Below are 22,741 nucleotides of genomic sequence, written 5' to 3'. Positions count from 1 at the left end.
AATCAAAGGCCCCTGTGAGGCAGCTCATGGATGAATGTTTCCTTGCGCTTTTGTTTCACAACGAGTCTTCGTGCGAAACCTGAGTTTGATTGGCATGAAAAATGAACCTGTAGGTGGAAGTCATATGACTGGTTTCGCATTTAGACTCGTTTTGACACATAGGCAAAAGGCAACTCGGAAATGACCTATTGGATAAATGTATAAAAGGTAGTAGAATAAAAAGAGAAGAGTGAAAAACAGGAAAATAAACATCTGTTGGTCAAATGTGATGCATAGGTTCTGATGTCCAAACATGGTTGCTTATTGACACCCTTTAGGTGGCTGAATTCGTTCTCTGGTAAAATCCTTTTGATAAATAATTATTTATTACACGTTTGAAATAGATTTCAAGAGAGCGCAACAACAAAAATCAAGATGAACACTCCTTTTATTACGAACATTTTCTTTCTTAGTAACACACTGAAATATTGACTACCATAACGTAGCACATAAAAGCTAAGAGGAGACATTTTAGCCAACAGTCTCCTATACATGCAGGTTATCAATTTTTTGCTGAGTTATAAATAAAATAATCTTTACAGCAGCAGGACACACATGTAGCAGAAGTACAGCAAGATAACCATTTTAAGAATTGAATGAAAATTCAACAGGTATAAGCTGGAAAAGTTAGGGTAGCTTATACTTGAAATAAACATTGCAAGATTTGTATTTAATTAATAGAGACAGATTAACACATTCTATTTTTGTGTTTCTTTATGATGGGATCTAGTAGTTTCATTTAATTGCAGTCCTAATATGAAGGACTGATGCTGCTCTACATGTACATGTTCATGTATATGAATACTATATGGAGCTGCTAATTTTAAGTTGAAGTTGTATTTCTGTATTCCACTGCAAGGCTATAGGTTCATTTCTGACACATGTAGTGAGTTCAGGTGGATTTCACGTGTTGACATTCTTGACTTTAAGCAACATACGAGGATAAAGTTCCAAAGTGTTTCCAACTGTGTAATTATAAGTGCAGTTTGGAGAGCCATTTTATATGTTTGTAACCAATGTCTTTTGCAAAGAATGAGTTTAACAGCTCAAGTGGAAGCTAACACAAGCATTGAAAGCAACTCTCTTCATAAGCAGGAGTATTTTACATCCATCTGTAATTCTCAGATTAATTCCATGAAGTCTTAAGGGTGACAAGTTTGTGTTGTTAAAGCCAGTTTCTATGAAGTCTTTCGATATTATTTTTGGCAGCTGGTAAAGATGTATAGCATCAGTAATGGTGTTGTTAATATCAACATCTGCTTACTGTCACTTGCATATTATACTGTAGTTGTTATTGCAGTGTTCATCTAGGTTATATGTATCTGCACAATAGTACAGCTTGCTTCACCTGCAATACACAATAAAGATAATAGTCACATATTTTAAAAGGGTGTGAAAATAAATGCAGAAAAATGATACATGTAATGTATATCTTTAATTTGCTGCCCTTCCCCCCCCCTCCCCAACCCCCAATAAAAATAAGCTACTTACCTAAATGTAGTGTCCAAGTGATATTTCTTGCTTTTCTGGAAAGGGTTTAAGAAAGAAAATGCCAGTTATAAATGGTATGCTTTCCTTAAGAAACATTGGAGCTAAATAATCTCTTTGACCTGAAAAATTTATTCTTATGTACAGAATCTGCAAATTCTGGTAGAATTACATGTAATTTTGAATCTCTATGAGGACTAGGAATTTAAGAACATGAAAAGCACAGGAAATCCAAACCATTCTTTGTTTCTGCCAGTAAATGTTGCGACTGTTTTCTATATGTGATTCAAATAGTTGCTTGATACATTTAGATATTTATTTGGTATGTAAAGTTTCATATTCAGCTAAATTAAATATAATTATCATGATCTCATATGATACACATGGTGAAATTTTTTACCAAATATTCAGACAGCTTTCATGGAAATATAAATAGGCTTATGATCACTGTAGTATGACTCCAGAGTACCTGCTGATTGTACACATTGTGGTACATTGGTATAAACATGATCTATCTGTGTACGGTAGTCAGCAGTATACTGGTTAATCAACTGAGTGTATCCTTTGTCTGTTACAAGATATTTTGTTAGAGCTTTTTGTTCTGTATTTGCCTGCATTAGATCAATATCGAAATCCTCAAGCAGTACAGTTGGAATTGTAGGTTCTATTAATACCAAGTTGTGAAGATGAGTAAGAGCATCAATTAACTGTGAAATTGTAACTTTAGTTTTCGAGCGGTAGATACCAATGACATGAATATTTGGAATTGGTTGGCTTAAAACCATAACAGTAATTTCCAAATTATTAAAGTTACATCTGTATGGAATTTTAGTACAATTCAAATCATTCTTAATGTACACAGCAGTTCCATAGCAAGTTCTTATGTTAGACTGACTAAAATCATTTCTGTAAAGAGTAAATTCACAAAGCTGATATGTATCATCTCTATCTGACAAGCAAAGTTTTGATTCAACAAAAATATTGACATCAGCTTTTTGAATGTTGTAATCACTTCGCACATCATCTATGTGGAGGTGGAGAGATCTAACATTCTGAAACAAGATTGTTTTTGTTTGGGGTGAATTTTCAGTCTGTAACACTGCCAAGGGCGCAAGGCTTGCTTGTGTTCTTAGTCTGCTCATTTCACTTTTAACCTTCTCAGTAACCTTTATTTTGTTTTCATTCAAATTACGAATATGCAGTGCAGAGCTGTTTCGTACATGGCTCAAGCCAACATAATGCATGTGCTCTCTTGTGGATGCTGGAAAATCAACAACTGCCCCATTTAATGTGTCGCCTTGACAATGGTGAATAGTCTTGGCAGCAGCGGGTCTAAGCGGAAATTGGCGCCGGAGAATTTGGACTTGACTCTTTTTATTGACTTGAAATTGTCTTGTTACTTCCAATACTGGTGTCCAATTTCTATCTATAGTTGCACTGTACAAACGTGCATTTTCTCGCGCTGGTTTCTGCCTATGTCAGGATGTGGAAAAGAGACCCAGATAATACTTGGTCTGGTGGAATTTTCAACTCTGTAGTCTATGTTTTCTATGACACACTCTGCACCATTGGTGAGTCCATCAGTCACATCAATATTAGTAGTCAAGTCATATTTTGCTGCAGTTGCTACCAACACTAGTGAATATAAACCCATTGTCTTTGTTGGATCATCTGGAATTTTGTTTTTCATTTGTTTCTTGAGATCATCAGAAATGTCCCCAACTATAATGTCCACAGCCTTAATCTGAGCTTTATCAGCTTTAGAGAGGGTATACAGAGCATTGTTGTGAGCATCTACTGATGCATTTGTAGTAAATAAATGTGCCATGTTCATAGGATAATTATCTTGTTCAGGCCTTACATTCAGAAGTCGTTGTTTCAAAATGGATATATCACCTTCAGAGTGATTTCCCTCTCTCAAATGATTGAGTAGCTGAGCAAATTCTTTGTCATCTTTTTGTCTCATTATTTCTGTCAATTCAAAGAGGGTGAAGTACTCTGTCCAAATGTTAGTTGCAAATTCATTATAGCCAGATTGGGAATTTTCAAAGATCCACTTATCAAAAACTGGCTTAAGCTTGAAAAGATCTCCAACAGTTACCAAGCTTATTCCACCAAATGGTTCATTAGTTCCCATAATTTGTTGAAAACCTTAAGTTCAAAAAGTTGAACATACCACTTCCAACCATAGAAATCTCATCGATAAATATCACCCTAAGTTTGTTTAGTTTTGCTCTAATGGTATTCAGTTGTCACTGTCCAATGCACAATACTCAAATCCTCTATTGGCAGGTAGCTTAAAAGCAGCATGAAGTGTATTGCCTTTTATATTGAATGCTGCTTTACCAGTAGGGGCAGTCTTGACAACTTTCACATCATCTGGATTTTCTCCAGCGATACTATTTAGAAACCTGATCAGAGCTTCATACAATGCATTTGTAACAGTACTTTTGCCAACTCCAGCACCTCCACTTAAGAATAATCTTAGAGGGTCATCTTTTCTTTTAATTGAATGCAAGACATAATAAAAAAACTGCCTTTGTTTTTCATTCAAAGAGCGGACAAGTTGATGATAATCATCATCAGACATGCGCTTTACAACAAGTTCTTCCTGATCATTACTTCTAGGGAAAATTCCAATATCATCAAGCAAATCGTACTGGCTATGCTGCTTGTTTTTACCGGGGTCAAAGCAACCAAATAGTTCACTGGGCTTGTCTTTAACAGTACAGTCCTGCTGATTGATATGTTCTGCATTTGGAGCGACATTGTCAAAGTTGTCACATTCAGCATTATTCATATCCTCCATTGCTTTATCTAGTATTTCTGAATGGTATTCATACTGATGCCTATTACTGATAACTTCATCCTTAACCTGCTCAAATCTCTCTTGGTAAGTTTGACAGTCTTTAATCAAATCTATGCTTTCCTTCCGCCATGGTGTATAAAGCATAAGTTGCTCTCTGTAATGTTTTTCAGGGTCCTTATCTTTATGGTACCTGACATATTGGATAATTTTAGTCTTCTTTCGTTTTAGTAGTTCCATGCCCCCTTTCAGTTTGTATTCATTTAGTTCACATCGTGGGTCACTAACATTAGTGTCAATTGGGTCATCATCAGTGTTTTCCTCAAAATTAGTCTCTGGAAGAAAGTCACCAGAGGGTGTGTGTGATGACTCATTAGAATTTGTGTCATCTTGTGTGTCCTTAACACACTCAAACCAAGCAACAAAGTCAACAAGGCAAAATTTTTCTAATTGTTTTGGCCTCCGTTGATACCGCTTTATTATGTTATCAGATTCTATGTCATGTGAACTATCAGGTAACTCTTTCAGCTTCTCCAGTTTCTTTATTAAGAATGTTCTTTCATCTGGAGGTGAGGTACTTATAAACTGAACATCACGAGATGAACGTCTTAGAGGCATTTGTAATACAAGATAAACTGCCTCTTGAGCACTGATTTCAACTGCATTGAGAAATTTGTTTCCGATATGTCTAACTCTATTTGTAATGTCTTTATTACCTGCCTTTGCTTCTTTGGACGCTTTTTCTAGAAGTCTGCTCATACCTCGCTGGCCTTTTGTAATGTAAGAGAGTATGTATGTAGCACATGCATAAGGATCTAACACATATTCTATGTCCATGTTTGCTTGCCAGGCTTGGAGTAAGTGAGTATTGTAATTGTTGATCCTTATTTCTGATGGGGATCTTTTAAGAAATAATGTGTCACGCTTTAATGTGTTCCTGATAGCTAAGAGGTAACTTTCTTCAGTTAATCCTAATTTTTTCAGGAAATCTTCAAAGCTTATATTTTCACCATATTTCATGCTGTCAAGGACCTGTTTAATTTTATCAGAATTTTCTTTTATAAGTTTACTCTCCTTCTCATCATGATAGGATTCCTCAAGTGGTTTCAGTATAATTGCCCTGGGCATTGGTGGCAATGGAAAGTTAAATCGACATACGTTATTCCCTGATCTCTTGCAAGTTTTGGCATGTCTATGCATTTGCAAATTGACAAGATTTTCCATTTCACTTGAACTGTTTGGCTTGTGGCAGATGATAAATTTATCAACAAATGCGACAACCTCTTCATTGGAATCTTTTTCATACTGTGGTGCATCCTTTATCCAAAACAATCCATGAATATGTGGGCTTCCTCTTTGCTGAAATTCTACTCTGTAAAAATAATCAGCTATTTCTCCTATAGGTGCAACACTGCTCTTTAAAACATCATGAATAAACAACTGCACCATATGGTCAAAGTTCCTAGCACAGGTCACAGGATCTTTTTGAATAACATCTGATTTTTGTTCCCAAGTCATTTGTTGGATTTCATCATCAGTGTACTCTTTTTTCTCAACAATTCTACCTAAGGTTTTAAGAAGATGAGTCCACCTTGTTTCAGCAGCTGAAAAGGAGAAAAACCATGTTGGGTTGCCAAGTTGACGAATCATTGCAAACAGGTCTTTTTTGCACTTTTCAAAATAAGGTGGTGACCCTTGAACACTTTTTAAAACTCTGAAACCTTCATCTAGGTGTACAAGCTTATTGAGATAATCTTCAGATTTCAAGTCTCCAGCAGTGAAACATTTCCCTTTCGTTTTACACTTTCTGAGTGAAATACAAGCACTATCTTGAATTTGCTTGTTTTGCAGTTTTTTCAGCTTATAGAAGACATTAGGGACAGACATGGCAGCTCTCCTATCCTAACTTCTTAATTCCCACTTCGCAATTGTACTGTATGATACAGGGACCTTTCTTTCATTGTTGTCAGGCCTTCGTTTTCCACAAAATATTGAAGGAAATGAAAGGTATTCTGAGTCCTTGTCCAAGAATATCCCTAATGGTTTGTTTCCTTCACCTGGTGCAAAACTAATAATTTTGTCTGCACTTTCTGCTAAGTTGGATTCTTGCAGTAATGTATCTATAACTCCTGAAGGACATTCCTCAACTTCACATCAATCATCATTATCAACTATTTTGTCCTGGCTATCAACTCCAGTGTTAGAAATGCTGTTATTACTTACATCTTCCATTTTTTCCTTTGAAAGGGCTTCATCAATAGGATTTAGGACACTAGGGTTTTCCACAAATTCTTGCCAATCCTCATTGTTAGTAGAATTAATGTCATTTAGCCATCTATTTTGAACTTCTATACCTTCTCCTTTGAACAAGTCACTTGTGTCTACAAGATATTTGGCTGCATCTAATACTCTCTTAGGTCTAACATTCTGAAACTGATAATGATGCTTATAACTGAGACGCCTTTTAAGTTTTATGGGAATAGTTTGTGATTCACTCAGTGGCCTTGGGAGACAATGTACAGTGGAATTGACATCACTCGGGACATTTACAATGTTTCCATGAACGGACAACTGACCACCTCTAGGTAGTTCACGGATTTGCATAAAAGGTATACGTGGTGATATTAGTCGTTCTTCTAAAGATGTCAAATTTAATATATCAGGGTTGTCAGGAAAACCCATTTTATTAGCTTTAGAACAACTGGGCAACTTTCCTTTCTTCAGATTTGAATCACAAGTTATGCAAATCCATTCAGTGTCATTAACACTTTTAAAACCAGTAAGACAGGACTTAACCACATCTCGTGAGCGTGACTTGTATTTATTTGCATCACATTTCAAAACAGAGGACTTGTAGCACAACTGATCACAACAAGTGTATACATATTGTGGGCCACGTGCAATGTTTTTGTGAAACAAATTTATCATGGAAATTGCAATAGTATCTTTGTTTTTTTGTGCTTGCCACCTGTCACTGCCAAATGTTACTTGTGATACATTTGGGAGATCATGAAAAGGTGTTTCACTAACTGCATTAGCTGTATGAAAACCTGACACTGTTTTGAGCTTTTCTTTGGAATTTCTATCGATTTGTTTAATGTATTCTGGGTTACTGGCTTTCTTTCTCTTAACAGACTGTTTGTTGGTCTCCCTTACAAGCTCTCGGTTATCTGCTTTTCGTTTTCTAACTGACTGCTTATTAATTTCCCGTACAAGCTCTGGGTTAGCTGCTTTTCGTTTCCTAAATGACTGCTTATTAATTTCCCGTACAAGCTCTGGGTTAGCTGCTTTTCGTTTCTTAAATGACTGCTTATTAATTTCCCGTACAAGCTCTGGGTTAGCTGCTTTCCGTTTTCTAAAGGACTTTCGCTCGATTTCCCTTATATGGCCTAGGTTCAATTTCCTTTCTAGAGCACCTTGGTTTTTCTTGTCTTTATTTGTTTCACTATTACTGTATCTCCTTTGCATCTGACTTGTAGAAACATAATGAATTTCGTCTACAGGCCCAATGTAAATTCTTAGCCTAACATCTGTCACATTAATTGGTTCAACAACAGTAACAGGAGAAAAGGCTGAATTTGACTCAATAATATGAATTGACAAGTTAAGACAGTTAGCAACTGCTTGAATTATGATAGCATCAACCCATGTTCCTTGATTTGACATGTTTTGTAAATAATCTTGCCAAGAATGCTCAGTGTTACTCTCTATAAACTGTTCAGGGTTATGCACTAAATACTGAACACCGACACTGCGCAGATAAAAATGATTATTAGGATTGCCATAGAGTTGATGTGATACAGCCCTAAAAAAGCAGTCACCACCTCCTACAACATCAATTGCAGTTCTGTTTAAGTTAGACAATCTGGTTTCTAATAGAGGTACAAAATTTGTAGGTGATGAACTACACATGGCATCGTTAGACTGATTTGAAGGCCCTAGATTCAACTCAACATCTCCACTAAGTGATACAAGTCTGCTAGTTAAATGATACAAAATTTTAATGTGGAGCTGCCTTAATTTTTGGTAAACATTGTCTTCAGCACCAATACAAAACAAAGGTGACTTTTTATGCTTAAATGTCCTCATTCGAACAACAAACAAATTACGTCTATTCAAACTGTTCTTTGGGAAAACCGTGAATTTCGATCTTGTGCATTGGTCAAAGAAATGATTACGAGTATATCCGCAAAGCGTAACCTTCAACATAGATGATGCAGGGACACATCTCTTAATGTAAAATTTGACTGCCCTTCTTGTCTGTCTCCTGTTAAAAAGTCTAGTAACCATTCCGAAAGATATTCTTGAAGGCTCTCTTTGACGTCTCATTCGTAAACGAGAATGGAAGACTATCACTGCTCTTGAATTTCGTAGCTGAATATTTCTTTTATTCTCGAGTACATTTGCAACTTGAAGATTATCACTACTGCATAGACAATTGAACTTACTTGACGCCTGGAATGGTGTTCCATGTTTATTTTGAAGTTCAGGTTTTCTAATACATGCGTCGATATACTGCTCGGGTACCGTAACAGATTCGCTCTGCTCCTTGGTATTTTCATGTTTCAGCGATTGCTCATCTGATAGGTCATGTATTTCACAGTTGTTCAGCATTTCGTATTTGGCATTTGTTGTTTGGTATACATTATTTGGCATTTGTTTAGCATTTGTTTGATAAGTATCTGGCAGTTCTAGCTCAATCTCGCTTTCCACTATTGCGGCATTTAAGTCCCAGCGAGAGGGGAACTCGACGTGAGCTTCTTCGAAGCTACACGTCTCCTGGCCTTGCGAATTACCCCGGCCAGTCGAGGGTTGCGATAATGCTTTTGTCCTCGAATATACGAGAGACTTGTTACCAGCATTTTCTGTACATACCACATCCATAGCACCGATAATATAAATCGCCAATATTGAATATACACCGATCGAAGATAAATCTGTAGAGACAACACCCAAAATGACCCAAAATGGCGAAAGGCAGCTCTTTTGAGTCAGAAAACCATGTTTTGTCACGTGACCATTTTCGGAATCGACCTTGTAGCAGTGCTACTTTCCGAACGAAATAATCCCCCCTTACAAAAGGCATAGTTATAAATACGACACAACAAGGAGGCTTACCCTAGGTTCCAGATGAAACAGCATCCATTCCCCGTTGCATTGTTTCCTCCTTCAGGTGACATTTTAAAAGACTTAAAAACGATTCGTTCTCGGTCGTGACATCGTCCCTTTTTAGCATCGTAGCCTTAAAGATTTCGAGGCAAGCATCATAGCTTTCAGGATTTCAATGTCCATTGCCGAAGCTAGTGTTCCTTAGCTTGATAATTTTCCATTTTACCAATCCACGAAGGTCTCCTCGTTAAAATTGAACGAAAAACCATCCTCGTGCCGCGATACGCTATGCTGCCGCGCAAAAATGGTACAGTAAGTCTTTCCATATCCATTTGTCGCAGCTACTGTTCCTTAGCTTAACAACTTTCCATTTTACAACTCCAAAGATTGAACCAAAAACCATCTTCGTGCCGCGTTAACCGCCATGTATAAACTCCATGTTGTCGGACAAAAATTTCGCCTGTCTAGTCCCCCCTAAAACCTGCCAAACTTACAGGACGAAGTATTTGGGACAAAAACCATACTGAGCAGGGGAGGGACAGGAAAAACCTATTTAATCCAGTTTTAATAAATAAATTAATCAGAATGGAGTGAGTGAGTGAGTGAGTGAGCGCCATCCGATTGCCTACTAGGCTAATGGATGTAACATCCATGAGCAATAACATCCATGAGCAAAAATGAGTCATGCCTAGACAGATTAACTTACATGATACAGTGTGAGTAGACTATGAGTAGTCCCTCTTTCGGGCTTAGTCCGTCGTGCGTTCACGCACCAGGCGTTCACGCACGAAGGACTAAGCTAAAGAGGGACTACTCGTGATAAGCACGTGATAAAATGCGGATAGGTCCGGATAGTTCTGTTTTTGACCAACCGTCGTCAGGATTTTCAATCATGTTGCCATGGTCATTGTGGTAGAAGTATAATGACGTCATTTTATTGCTCCTTTTAAGATCGGCCCCGCGCACTCTCTCCGACCGCCTCAGATGACGCCCGCCATCATGTCATCGCAAACACCGAATACCATCGCTGATGAGCTTGAAAAGGCTTATAAAGCTGCGCTAATTCAAATTGTTGATAATCTGGAAAACGATCAGCTGGTAAAGCTTCAGTTTTACTACGAACCACGTATTCCGAGTGGAACAAACGGAGCATTAAACATTCTACGTTCGCTTGAAAGCGTCGGGGAGATTTCATGGACAGACGTGGGTTCCCTGAAGAAAGTCCTGGATGTGCTACGAAGACGAGACCTTATCAAAGTCTTAAAAGAATTTGAAAGCCGAAGGGATCTAACCCTTTTCCTTGAGGACTACGCGAGGAAAAGGCAAGGGTCGGAATCGCGGTGCTATCAGTCCGCGTCGTCGATCGAGCTATTTGCGAAGCATCTCGTGAAAGTAACGACGGAAATTTTCACCGACGGATTAACTAACAGCAAACTTAGATCTTTGATGAAATCGAGAAAGAATGTTCGAGAAGTGTTGTTCGATTTTGAGGAACAAATGGAAAAGAAACAGGTCGTCAACCCATGGAGTAAGCTGACATTACTTGTTGTCATTGCTGGGGAGGTTGTCGCTGAAGTTTTCATGATGCCGGCGATCGACGAAGAACGCCAAACTGAGCCAAAGGAAGTTTTGAAGATTTGTTTTGAGTTTTGTTACACTCGGTTGATGGAACTGGGAAATTGGGTAAGCTGACAATAATATGCAATAATCTTTATTTCTTTTCAATTTTTGTTAGATATATATTTTCGATTTTCGCTATTATTCAGTTGATTATATATAGGACCCCAAAGTGCAATATATTCCTAGAAATCAGTAATGACCCTCTTTGTGCAATATGCTTTAGTGTGATTGGTTAGGATGATACATGTGGTCTTCACGCATTGGTTCAAGACTCGAACGGTCTGAAACGTATTTATTTGCTTATCTATTTCCGTATTTTGGATAAATTACGAGCCAAGACTACCTGCGTTTAGCAAAGCTAATCGAGTATAAAGACGCATCACTACACTATTACAATTATAAGACATTACAAAAATACAAAATATGGATACACAAGATAAGTTAGATTCCAATGAGTTGAATCAAATCAAATTGAAACATGCAAACAGTTTTTCTGAAGTCAGTCTCGCACTATGGAGCGGTGGCTGATTAATACGGCGCTCTTATGTGCCGAACCTATTGCATAAATTACTGTGATATATTTTTCATATAACGGCACTCGTGATTGCCTCAAAATTGAGTGGCGTGACCAGTCATGCATGAGACTCGAAGTCGTTTCGGCGCTCCCTTTATGCCTTCGGTTTATGACAAACGGGACGGTATGAGCGAGTTTCTTTAGCGCAAATTCATTTTTTTGCTGTTTCTCCGTGATGCTAGCCCAGCCTATGAGATTCCCCTTCGAAGGTCGAATTACAAAAACTGAACCTTGCGATTGAATTTGCTTGCTTAAATATTGCTATAACAGCGAGATATTAGTCGCAGCTTTTCTATTTGGACAGAGTTCTTCAATTCAGAACGCATATTTTCTCATCGAAAATTGTTTACCACGACCTTCCCGAATTAAGTTCGACGCAATTACGCCGTCTGAATCAGCCGTCGCTCCAAAGTCGCTCCAAAGTCGCTCCAAAGTCGAACTTTGTTGAGTTTGGTTCTGCTGATGAGTGGAGCGGCGTTTGGACCGGGCCTACCAATTCATTCTTGAAATCAAATTTTAGAAGTCCGATTTTCAATCGGAGACTTAACTTCTTTGCCTTACAAGAGCAAATTTTACCGAAATGACACAATTTCAGACCGATAAATGAAGAAGAAATTGTTCCACTTCGTTGCTGATTAAAGATGGGTCAAGCGTAAGCTTTGGATGACAATTTCTGCAAGGAGTTTGTGCTTAGTTGCGGCTGTACTTCCTGATAGTTCAATATAGTTACTACCCTTTTGGTTTACAGTCCTTTTTGCCACCCTTCTTTCCTTAAAGGCTATCTAGCACAGAGTTAAGTACGAAAACGTTTTATAGCAGATTTGAATATTTTCCAGACATGTAAATAAAACCTGACCTCTCTGTTTATGTATGTGTATTTCTAGGAGGATTTCCGTGTCCATGTTGAATCAGTCTTCTCCAAACATAACTCAGATGCTGGTAACCATTTCACCGATGAGGAGATCATTAACGACATGATCGAGCAGCTCACTGCCATCTTACAGTAGAAAAACGCGAACATTTTTTTTTTTTTTTGGTTATGCAACTCCGCCTGGATTGACCTGCTTGGCAGTGAGATCTTGCTGGTCCCAAGCCCAGGTAAAGGAGGAGGGGAAGATAATCTTTAAACCATACTCTCTCTAAAAAAACAGAAAGATAAACTGCGATTGAACCTCAGTAATAAATCGCATAACTTAGGCAAGAAATTTTGATTTTGAAGGTTTTTTTTTTAAGGGTGCATTCCCAGATCTCAGTTTGATTTGTCAGAGGATCGAATTTGCTCTTGCTTTTTTCTTCTCCAAATAACTGAAAGAAAGAAAAACAACATTTTTGGAAACTCCCGTTCGATCTGGAGGACTTGTCAGGGAGATTGCCCCTGGTAGTCAACTTTTTAGGCTCGCCAAATAGATTTATTTATTGCTGGGGTTTAGTTGTAGTTGAATCTATTAAAAAAAAAAAAAGGAAAACAAAACGAACAAACAAAAAAAATGAAAAACAAGACAAAAAACAAAGAAAGAAAAAAAAATGAAAAAAAAAAGAGAAAAATTTTGAAAAATATTACCAAAAAGCATTGAAAGATAAACCGAACCTAACCACAACGAAGCAATATCGAACTCAAACAAAGAATCCAAGAATCAAAGAAACCAAACGAAGTGTTATGACTGATGGCGGGACAGTTCCGAAGAATATAAAAACTTAAGGCAGTTCAGAAATGTGTCAAGAAGTAAGAAATAAACTTGTTCATGTACTAAACAAGGTGTGATACTTTTTCTTATTAACTAGGATAAACCACATTATTAGTGGGGGTATAACAAATCTCCTGTTGAGAGGGACCCCCCCCCAAAAAAAAAGCAACAAACAATATAACAAAACAAAGACGAAAACAAAGACAATAATAACAGAGAAGACAGCAAGATATTGCGGATGCCTGGGTTCATTATCGCTAAGAAACACGACCTACAATCAAATGGAAATGATCGATTCATTTCTGTTCTTGTTCCATCTTGTTCGGTTGTTTTAAGAGTTTTCACCGAAGGACTCTTTTTGAGGTGAAACTTTTCATCTCCAAACGATCATAATTTTAAAACTATCAGACTCCTTATGAGACTCCCAACTGAAGTGATCACTGTAACACTGGTTCAGAATGGTCAAAGTGTTGGTCGTTAAATCTGCGCTTTGTCTTTTCCCTCCCAGTTCTAGCGATGTATTTTAAATCATTTATCTTCGTTAAAGCATTGACGATAAATGCAAAGATTTAGGCAAGACAAAACAACAGATGAAACCGCATTTTGTGTCGTCTTCATGGTATACTGCAAGAGCAACGAATTCATTATTTCTTCTATGTTACAGCCTCCAGCTTTAAACCTGTGCTAACTCTTGCGTAGCCTGCTTAACAGACGGTGTAACTGACAAGCGATCATCGTTTCTCAACTAGCGCGTCTTCTCCCTCGCGTGCACCGTTCTAACTCGCGCCTCAAGTTTCTCTTCTTCTTGTGTGTCCTCGCGCGCACTGTTCTAACGCGGGTCTCATGTTGCTCCGCTCCTCGAGTGTCTCTCTCGTGCGCGTGCCGTTCGATTCTTACTCGTGTCACATTTTTCTCTTCTCCTCGTGCGTCTGCTCCTTACGCGTGCTGTTCTAACTCGAGCCTAATGTTTTGCTCTCTTTGTGTCCTCTCGAACACGCCAATCTAACTCGTGTCCCATTTTTCTCTTTCTTCGTGGTTCTCCTCCTCGCGCGCACCCGTTCTTAGTCACGCCTCATTTCTCTCTTCTCCTCGTGTGTCTCCTCGCGTGTACCGCTCTAAATCGCGCCACATGATTATTCATTTTTGTCTCCTCCTCGCGTATCTTTCTCTCGCGCCGCCGTTCTAACTCGCGCCCCATTTTTCTGTCCTACTAGCGCACGCCGTTCTAATTCACCCCTCTTTGTTTTTCTCTCTTTCTCGCGCGTCTCTCTCGCGTGCACCGTTTTAACTCGCGCCCCATTTTTCTCCAGCCCTTGCTACGCAACCTAACTTGCATAGTTAGCTAATTTTCACATGGACAGCTGTGAATAGGAGTATTTTAAAACGGCCATTGAAAACATATTCCTGATATGTGTCACATGATCAACCATTTGGAATAGTTTCTTGTGTTGCCTGTTGTAGTGTATGATTCTCTTTGGGGCGCGAGTGAAGACGGTGCACGAATCGCGTCGTGCGCACCATCTCCCATGCTTTATCTTAGGGGAAGAAGAAGGGTTGCATACGTTGATAGTCTTTTTAAAGACGCACACTACCCTACTGGGTTTCGTAGATGCTAACATATAAAAGGTCGGTCCTTGTCAGGGCACGGCAGCCGTCATGACATCTGTTGATACCTGTACAGCGACTGACCAACTTCGACAGGCTTATAAGAATGTTCTGCTGCAAATTAATGATGATTTGAAAGAAGCACTGAGAAGACTTCGTCGCTGCTGTACTGGATGTATCTCAAAACAAGATGCTGGAACTATCACAACTTTTTCGTTCTTTAGAGCATGAAGGAAAGATTTCGTGGGAAGATGTGACTTTCTTGAAAGAACTGATGCGTACAATGCAAAGGCTTGACGTTGTAAAGAAGCTGACCCGGTTTGAACTCAAAAGAGATCTGACGATTCTCTTGGATTTCTACCCTAGAAAGGTAAAGTGATCAGATTAGCGTTGTTGCTCAGTGTCCCTGAAAAGATTTGCTGGGTATTTAACAAGACTCGCAGATGTCGATCGAGACAGAGTTGACTTGAGCAGTCTCAACATCACAAAGGAATCGAGTGAGGATATTAGAAAAGCACTGGTTGACTTTGAAGAGGAAATAGATTGTAGAGAACTGCCGCTTTCGTGGAACGAATCAACGATGCTTGTAGTTATTGCCGGGGAACTCACAACTGTTGTGTTCGAGTTTCGCCAATTGGTTATATAAATAGCCCTGATTCTCGGAAGAGCGTTTACTAAACGCCTCATCAGTAGAACAATTCCTTCGAATCCTGGTAGCTAGGGAATGGCTCTGGTAACATGGGCAGGATGTGCGCGATTCCGTAGCAAATAAATATGGTTATCCGTGGGTTTGGAGTAGATACCACTCTGGATGAAACCGTCCACCAGATTGAGAGTAAGATCTAGTACGTAAAGTGAATTGGGAGATGAAACTGAAGTAAATTTAATGGTGGGATACAAAGAACTAATAAAATGCGTAAACTCATCGAGTCTAACAGGACCTTGGGTCCAAAGATAAAAAATCTCATCCCTGTACCTCCACCACAGGTTGGGTTTAATTTCCCCTGATTTGGGTCTTTTCTCAATAATTACCATGGCTAGATCAGCGTAACTGCATGCGTTCTTAGGACCCATGGCCGCGCCGTGAATCTGAAAAAAGTTGTCATCTTCAAAAAAATAATTTGTAATTATTTGTAATTAATTTGTACGGCCTCAACTATGCAATCAGTAGCTGGAAATTTGACTGTTCTAACCTCTCATGCTTCTATAACAGCATTAATTCCCAAATTGTTCTCAAGGTTGGGAAACATGGCAACAACGTCCCGTGAAACTAAATATATTTTGTAACGTTTCGCTAATTACACTGGAGTATGTTCACTATATATGGTTCGTGTTAACTGTAGAAGTGTTTTAGGCGTAAATCCCTAAGGGGCTAGTAGGCTATTTAAGAATTTGTAAGTTATGCAAGAGCCACTCGAAGGCATCTCTTTCAACTTTGCTTTTGCTGTTATGTCGTCGGATACTGAACGAGCGAGCGTTCCCGCTTCGATCGCGCAATCCTTCACTAAGGGAGATCCTTTTCATGAGACTGCTTCACGAACATTGTTTCCTCGTCTTTTGGACGTTAAGTTTGATCGGAAGTTCGCTGCATTCAAACGCGATCTCGACGAGAAACAAGCTGCCACTCAGTCTCAACTGTAGAGGCTAAAAACGGTGTCCAAGGATTCGAGTTCTTTTAACTCTAAAGTACAATACGAGTTCAGCAACTCTCTGCTGGATGCAACAGACGGGACCAGCAAGACCATCTCAAAAGGAAACCTTTCAGCAGCCAAGTTATTTCGTTCCGCGGACAAGAACCCCGCTGCTTGGGCAGCAGTGCAAGTACGAATCGGACAAACTCGCCGAAGATTCAGAGGAAGAGAAAAGCTCTTACCAGCCGAAATACGAACGCTAGCTAAGATCCGGGAGAAAAAGCGGAAAAATGCGTCTAGCTGGCCAACTCTACAGCTACCCGCTCTACATCTACTGAAGGTCCATCCACTCATGGCCTGTCCAATTATTTTTCTTCTAATCAGCCTTTTTGTTTTTTTCGCATGCAGTCCTTTCGTGGACGTCAGCCTCAACTAGCAGACAAGAGTTTCAGATGCGGCCAAAGAAGCCACTGAGCAAATCCATCTTCCTACCCAAGCCGTTTTAGAGGAGCCGCTGCAGCCCCTCCAAGCAGTAAAAATACATACTTATGGCAAATACCAAGCTGCATTGAAGAGAATGGGATAAGATGAGTATATAATTTATTCAATTTAATCAAATGATTGGGAGACTTTGACCCAGTTGAACTTATTGATAATTTTGTTGAACCATGTGATTCAAGGTTTTTGGAAGTCTTGAAAAGACAATTTTCTCTAAGGGGCTGAAAATTTTCTGTAGCTGTTCATTCATCGTTCGCGTAAATTTTGGATATGTCAATTGCGTCCATTACTTTTGACTTTGTCATGGCAACCGCAAACTTCTTATAGGTCTAGACAAAGATCAACTTTTTTGACATACTTCTGTATTTTTTTTTTTCAGCTTTGTTCATCATTTTGCTGAATTTCACCAAATTGTACATTTCATAAGCATTCTGGCTTCATAAGCATTCTAGATTATTTGTTGACTTTTTTAAGAAAATAGTAAAATCCAAGATGGCGGGTCAAATGACGTCATGCGACGTCACAGCCAAAAATTCTGGCATTATTTTATAGAGCAGGCTCAGGGTTTTCTATTTAATGAATGTAAATTTATTTTCTGTGCCTTAATAGAACGAAAACCCAAGGAGGGGGTTTCATCCTCCTTGTACCACGATGGGAGTATTAGTCCGAGGGTTAACGATTGTACTAGCCCTGATGACTGAATGAGTGAATAAAAGACTGATTATCAGGACGGAACGCATTATATTTAAGTTAAAGGCAACCTTAAGGTTAATGTAGAGTTTTCAAATCATATAGGTGCTTCTTGCTTTATTCGCGATACTATTTTTGATGGGTATCAGATTCTCTTTATTTACATTCTACCCTTAGCTCAGTTTTCTAATAATCACTCAGCCATCCAGTCCAGTACAGTGATTTGTCGAGCAGGCTATTTCTGATCTTCTGGCCACAGGTTCAGTGGTCGAGTGCGCGTGTGCTCCTGCTGTTGTTAACCCGTTGTCAGTTTCCATACAGTTGGAGTTCTGGAAGAACAATGTTTCTTATCTCAATTCCAGTGTTTTGCAGACGTTGCTCGCAGACTATCTCGTATTGTATACTCGGATGTTAGCGCTATTGGATTGGCTGCTTTCATTGCCATTGGTAACATGCCTGTTTTTGCGCAAAAACTGAGATTCTATGTAGACGTATACCAGATTTAGTACCACGTGGAGAGAACTCCACTGTGTTCGTTTTGCTTTGAAAAGTTTGCCCATCTTCTTTCAGGGTGCTCTGTTAAGTGGTTTACAGACAACCAAACTGTACCTTTTATCGTCGATTCTGGTAGTATGAAACTGTGTTCGCTTCAACTCGCTGGTGATATATTTGATACCGCCAAGAAAGTAATATCAAAATCGAGGCTGAGTTGATACCTCGTTCAGCTGATTACTTATGCAAGATCGTCGGTTGATGACTGGTCAGTTAAAGATAGCTATTTTCATGAAGTAACCTCTTATTTGGCTCCCTGTTCAATTGATTACTTTCCCAGTTAAAAAAAAAAAAAATTCAAGTTTTCCCAGTTTCTATTCCAATATTCCCTAGCATTTAGTTGGCTAGGAGAAACCTGTTGGCTAGTGCCACCTGTTTTCGTTAGTTAAAAATGTCTTCCGCCACATATGTTTTTGTTAATAGAACTGGTTACTCTTTATTGGCCTTTCAGCTCCCTTTTGGCCTTTAATTTTTTGGTGAATCGTAGGTGGGGTTTCAGATCTTTTGTTATTGATTTTCTCTTGAGAACGGTAAAGATGTTTATCTCCATGGGGCAAATAATAGTTCCCTTTTGGCTCGGAGAATTTTAGTAGCTTGTCGGCGCTGTACAGTCCAATGTCCAGTAGAATCTGTCTATGGAGAAGTCATGCCGCGCGGTCACGATTAAGCTGTTTTAGGCCGTTGGGCCTTGTCATCTTTGTGCGGGACTGCCCGTTTATCATGTGTTGATCTTAAATGATTGTACTGTTTTAGGCCATTGGGCCATGTAATTTTTGTGCGGGACTGCCCGTTTGTCGTGGGTTGATCTTAGGCGATTGCACTGTTTTAGGCCGTTGGACCATGTCATCTTTGTGCGGGACTGCCCGTTTATCACGTGTTGATCTTAGGTGATTACACTGTTTTAGCCCGTTGAGCCATGCCGTTTTTGTGCAGGACTGCCAGTATATAGTGTGCTGAATGCAAGATTTAGGCCTCTGGGCCTTCCTTATGTTTTGATCTGCGTGTTGTTGCATTTTTGTTTTTTCTAATTGTTCTCACATTTCTTTTGTTATCTTTCAAGTCTTCAAAGGGATGAGTGTTTACTTCAAAGGTTGCCCACTCAAGAGATCCAGACGGCTTCGCAAGTCGACGGAAGGTCTTCCCTTGCGTCCCTCTAAAGCAAAGGCCCCTTCAACAACAGAGCGTTATTCAAGTGACTTTCAAACATTTAGAGAGTGGTCTTCGCGCTTTGAGGAAGTCGCTTGTTTGCCGTCTGATGAGACGTCAGTTGCTCCTTATTTGGAGTATTTTGCTGCAGCAGAGTTCCCTCTACTCCACACTTGAGTCTGCCTGTTATGGCATAAATTGGCACACCATCGGTATGGCTTTCCGATTTGCGATTTGACTTGAAGTGTTCTCGAGGCGGCTAAAATTGAGCTTGCAAAACCTGTTTCCATAAAAAGGGGGGCGCTGTTACTCCCGAGATGATTTTGAGGATATATAATAGGTTTGCGGACCCCCAGGCTAATCCTTCTAATCTTCGCTTAGCTGCAATTTGCGTGACTGCCTAACGGCTTTTCTCCGCCGCAACGAGTTAGCTAGCCTTCGTTGTTGTGACGTTAGTTTTTGCGATGCATTTGTCAGAATTTATACATGTGAGAGCAAAACAGATGTTTATTATATGTAATTTTTAGTTTTAATTTTATGAATTTATTTTCTCGAAGATATAGCATATTTTGCTCTCAAAAAATTCGTAGTAAAATAAAGTTTTAGACTTGGCATGCGTGTGCGGAACTAGGATATCTTATACACTTGTTTGATCTACATAACTTAAGAACAGGGGCCGCTAAGGAGCAGGCATCAGCAATCTACACTTTTATGTCACGGCAGATGGAAGACTGATCGAGCCAAGGACGGCTAGCTTCCTGCGGCTATATTAAGATAAGTTAGAATCTTTACTTTCAGTGTCTTGAAGTTTGCACACTTAGATTCCTTTGTTCTCTTTCTGTATTTTCGAAAGCGGGCATCAATAAACGAGATGCCCGCCCTTGATGCTGTGTTTGTGTTTATTAAGATTAGTTACAAAATATTTTATAATCGTTTCAGGGTGATTAGAGTATAAATATATTTTGTAACGTTTCGCTAATTACACTGGAGTATGTTCACTATATATGGTTCGTGTTAACTGTAGAAGTGTTTTAGGCGTAAATCCCTAAGGGGCTAGTAGGCTATTTAAGAATTTGTAAGTTATGCAAGAGCCACTCGAAGGCATCTCTTTCAACTTTGCTTTTTAATTTTTCTGTTTATTCACTGCTGTATTTTCTTTATGATGATGTAACGCTCGCTGTATCCTACATCAATAAACGAGATGCCCGCCCCTGATGCTGTGTTTGTGTTTATTAAGATTAGTTACAAAATATTTTATAATCGTTTCAGGGTGATTAGAGTATAAAAGACTGTCCTCGGGAAAGGGGCCTGTTTTGTTGAGTTCCCCGATTCTCTGCAGAAAATGCGTGGTATCCTTGACAAACGATGGCAAATTCCATATCAACTGAGTGTCTCCAATATAAATGTAACTAATACTTTTGTATTTAGTTTATGTACTTCAGGAGTCCATTCTATAGTACACAGTTTCTAGCTGCCAGAGTTTCAGGAACTGATGTAGGACTGAACGTAGAGATGAGATGACATTTTCTGTTGGCAGGACTAAGTAACCGTACAGTATATGGGAACCTGATCCATAATACTACTCTTACATACATGGAGCTATTAGGATATCGTTACAATAATATCATTTTCTTTGGTTGGCTGCTTAGCAGTCCACCAAAAGCAACATGCCTTCAATATCTCCCAGGAGGTAGTGAACAGTTGGATATTATGAAGTATGATTCATTGAATTCTAAGGAAGACAACGACCATTTTTCCTTTAGTACTTTGAAACAGTTACCACATATTACAAACTGAAGACGAGGAAGGTTCAATTGGAAATTGACCCCCTTAAAGATCAGGAGAGTGAAGGTGTGTTTCCTGTGCGCTGAAACATTCATTTTGAAAAAAACTGATCTCTAAGGCAGCCCTCTCAAAACCAATTCTAGCTTTGAATAGTATAGATTTCTATGCCAACACTGGAATTCTGAGATGTTCATTGGACACGTGACTTTGATCAACGTTGAATACCAATGGGCCAGATAACTTCAAAATATAATTTTACAACAACACAAATTTATACATTGTGTTATGTACAAAATTTTCCTTTTTGATTTTATTTTCCTCCGTCTCGTATTCATCTATCAAAATATGCAACAAGGAAAATCAACATAAACCACAACATGTTCCCTCATAATTTGACAATCCAAATATCGGAAGCTGATAGCCAAAATGGGTACTTCCCTTGCACGACATGTTTTTATATTAATTTATTCCCCAGTCATCCTACACTGACACTATTAATTCATAACCTAGTTGTATCTGGGTGTCTACTACATTAGAATGACACAAAGACGTTACCAACACTAACACTTTTCTTTTACCATTTTGGTTGCAGTGGAAACTCCAGTTGTGGACAATTACAAACTATATTTCCAGGGAAGCACCTCACAAACAGAATTTTTGCAATTTTTTCTTAACAATATTCATTATAAATCAAGGCCTGCCATGAGACCTTTGTGAAATTAATAATAAAATTGATGGAACTGTTGCATATTAGACTCCATGTGCTAGGGTTCACTTGTTATCAACTCCCAAAATTCCCCAACAAAACATTTTCACTAAAAACAAATAAATCTGGCAAAAATCAAAGCCTCACAAAAGTTCAAGATGACTACACATCAAATCCACAAAAACCATATTACCTCAACTACTAATACAACCAAGTACTCTCCCTGTAGGAGGGGAAGAATTCAAGTCTTGAAGATACCTTGACGATAATTAATGCGCTTCAGTTCTATGGTCATTTGTTCAGGAAAATTTCCAACATGACTGAAATAATAGACAATTAGTTCAACAAAATAATGATTGAGTATGTTACTGTTATTTTAGATTTTTATCTTGTCATTTGCATGAACAGAATTCTGTTCTTTGGTTATTACAACCCTGAGAATACTCAGTTAAACTTTGCATAAAGCAAATAACATTATGTTTATCTTGTTTACAACATTATGTTTGTGTTATTTACTCAACATTAACCCACATTCCAATGCAAAAAGTAAACGTGACTCAATACGTCATGAATAATTAGTAAACAAAGTTCATTGTACCTCTAATAACTTGTTGAAAGGCTCCAGCTAAGAACATCCTAAGGCCATAGTTACCAAAGGGGGGAGGGGAGGGGGAGAAGTGGACTGAGAACCAATCACATTCAAGCACTTTGCTAGCATACAATTATGAGGATATGATATATTGACCACATGAACTATAATCTAGCAACAATTTGCAGAAATCTCTCCTGGTGCAAAAAGTAACTTGG

General features: G+C 38.8%; 2 protein-coding genes, 1 long non-coding RNA gene and 2 pseudogenes across 4 annotated transcripts; 3 read left to right on the top strand and 2 right to left on the bottom strand.

Annotated features, from left to right (window-relative positions):
- Positions 1–409: 409 nt before the first annotated feature.
- Positions 410–6,220, bottom strand: LOC110055750 (uncharacterized; annotated as a pseudogene). The gene is made up of 2 exons (XR_016205533.1): positions 1,531–6,220; positions 410–1,387 (listed from the first exon to the last, which is right to left on the bottom strand). The product of XR_016205533.1 is annotated as an uncharacterized LOC110055750 (transcript).
- Positions 6,221–6,485: 265 nt separating this feature from the next.
- Positions 6,486–9,910, bottom strand: LOC149117054 (uncharacterized). Its single transcript, XM_089282722.1, has one exon. It carries the CDS (start codon positions 9,215–9,217, stop codon positions 6,488–6,490), a length of 2,730 nt encoding a protein of 909 aa, XP_089138848.1. The 5' UTR covers positions 9,218–9,910; the 3' UTR covers positions 6,486–6,487.
- A 492-nt stretch (positions 9,911–10,402) lies between these two features.
- Positions 10,403–13,391, top strand: LOC149117053 (uncharacterized). The gene is made up of 2 exons (XM_089282723.1): positions 10,403–11,125; positions 12,521–13,391. The coding sequence occupies exons 1-2, from the start codon at positions 10,427–10,429 to the stop codon at positions 12,641–12,643; spliced, it is 822 nt and encodes a 273-aa protein (XP_089138849.1). The 5' UTR covers positions 10,403–10,426; the 3' UTR covers positions 12,644–13,391.
- Positions 13,392–13,528: 137 nt separating this feature from the next.
- On the top strand, positions 13,529–17,782 carry LOC149117052 (uncharacterized; annotated as a pseudogene).
- Positions 17,783–21,073: 3,291 nt separating this feature from the next.
- LOC110069345 (uncharacterized) lies at positions 21,074–22,058 on the top strand. Its single transcript, XR_002298884.2, has 2 exons — positions 21,074–21,294; positions 21,821–22,058. It is a non-coding gene; the product is annotated as an uncharacterized LOC110069345 (long non-coding RNA).
- Positions 22,059–22,741: the final 683 nt, after the last annotated feature.

This window comes from Orbicella faveolata, unplaced genomic scaffold (genome assembly GCF_042242905.1).
Source record: "Orbicella faveolata isolate gen_17 unplaced genomic scaffold, um_ofav_v1 contig_12, whole genome shotgun sequence".
Lineage (NCBI taxonomy): Eukaryota > Metazoa > Cnidaria > Anthozoa > Scleractinia > Merulinidae > Orbicella > Orbicella faveolata.
Note: the sequence above shows the minus strand (reverse complement) of the source record. Positions and strands in the feature narration are given on the sequence as shown.

What these genes read in the sequence shown, in the direction of transcription:
- LOC149117054 (XM_089282722.1), bottom strand. Translation starts at nt 9,217, where the DNA reads ATGGATGTGGTATGTACAGAAAATGCTGGTAACAAGTCTCTCGTATAT.
- LOC149117053 (XM_089282723.1), top strand. Translation starts at nt 10,427, where the DNA reads ATGACGCCCGCCATCATGTCATCGCAAACACCGAATACCATCGCTGAT. An exon ending in TGATGGAACTGGGAAATTGG is followed by an intron (nt 11,126 to 12,520) that starts GTAAGCTGACAA and finishes GTGTATTTCTAG; the next exon opens with GAGGATTTCCGTGTCCATGT.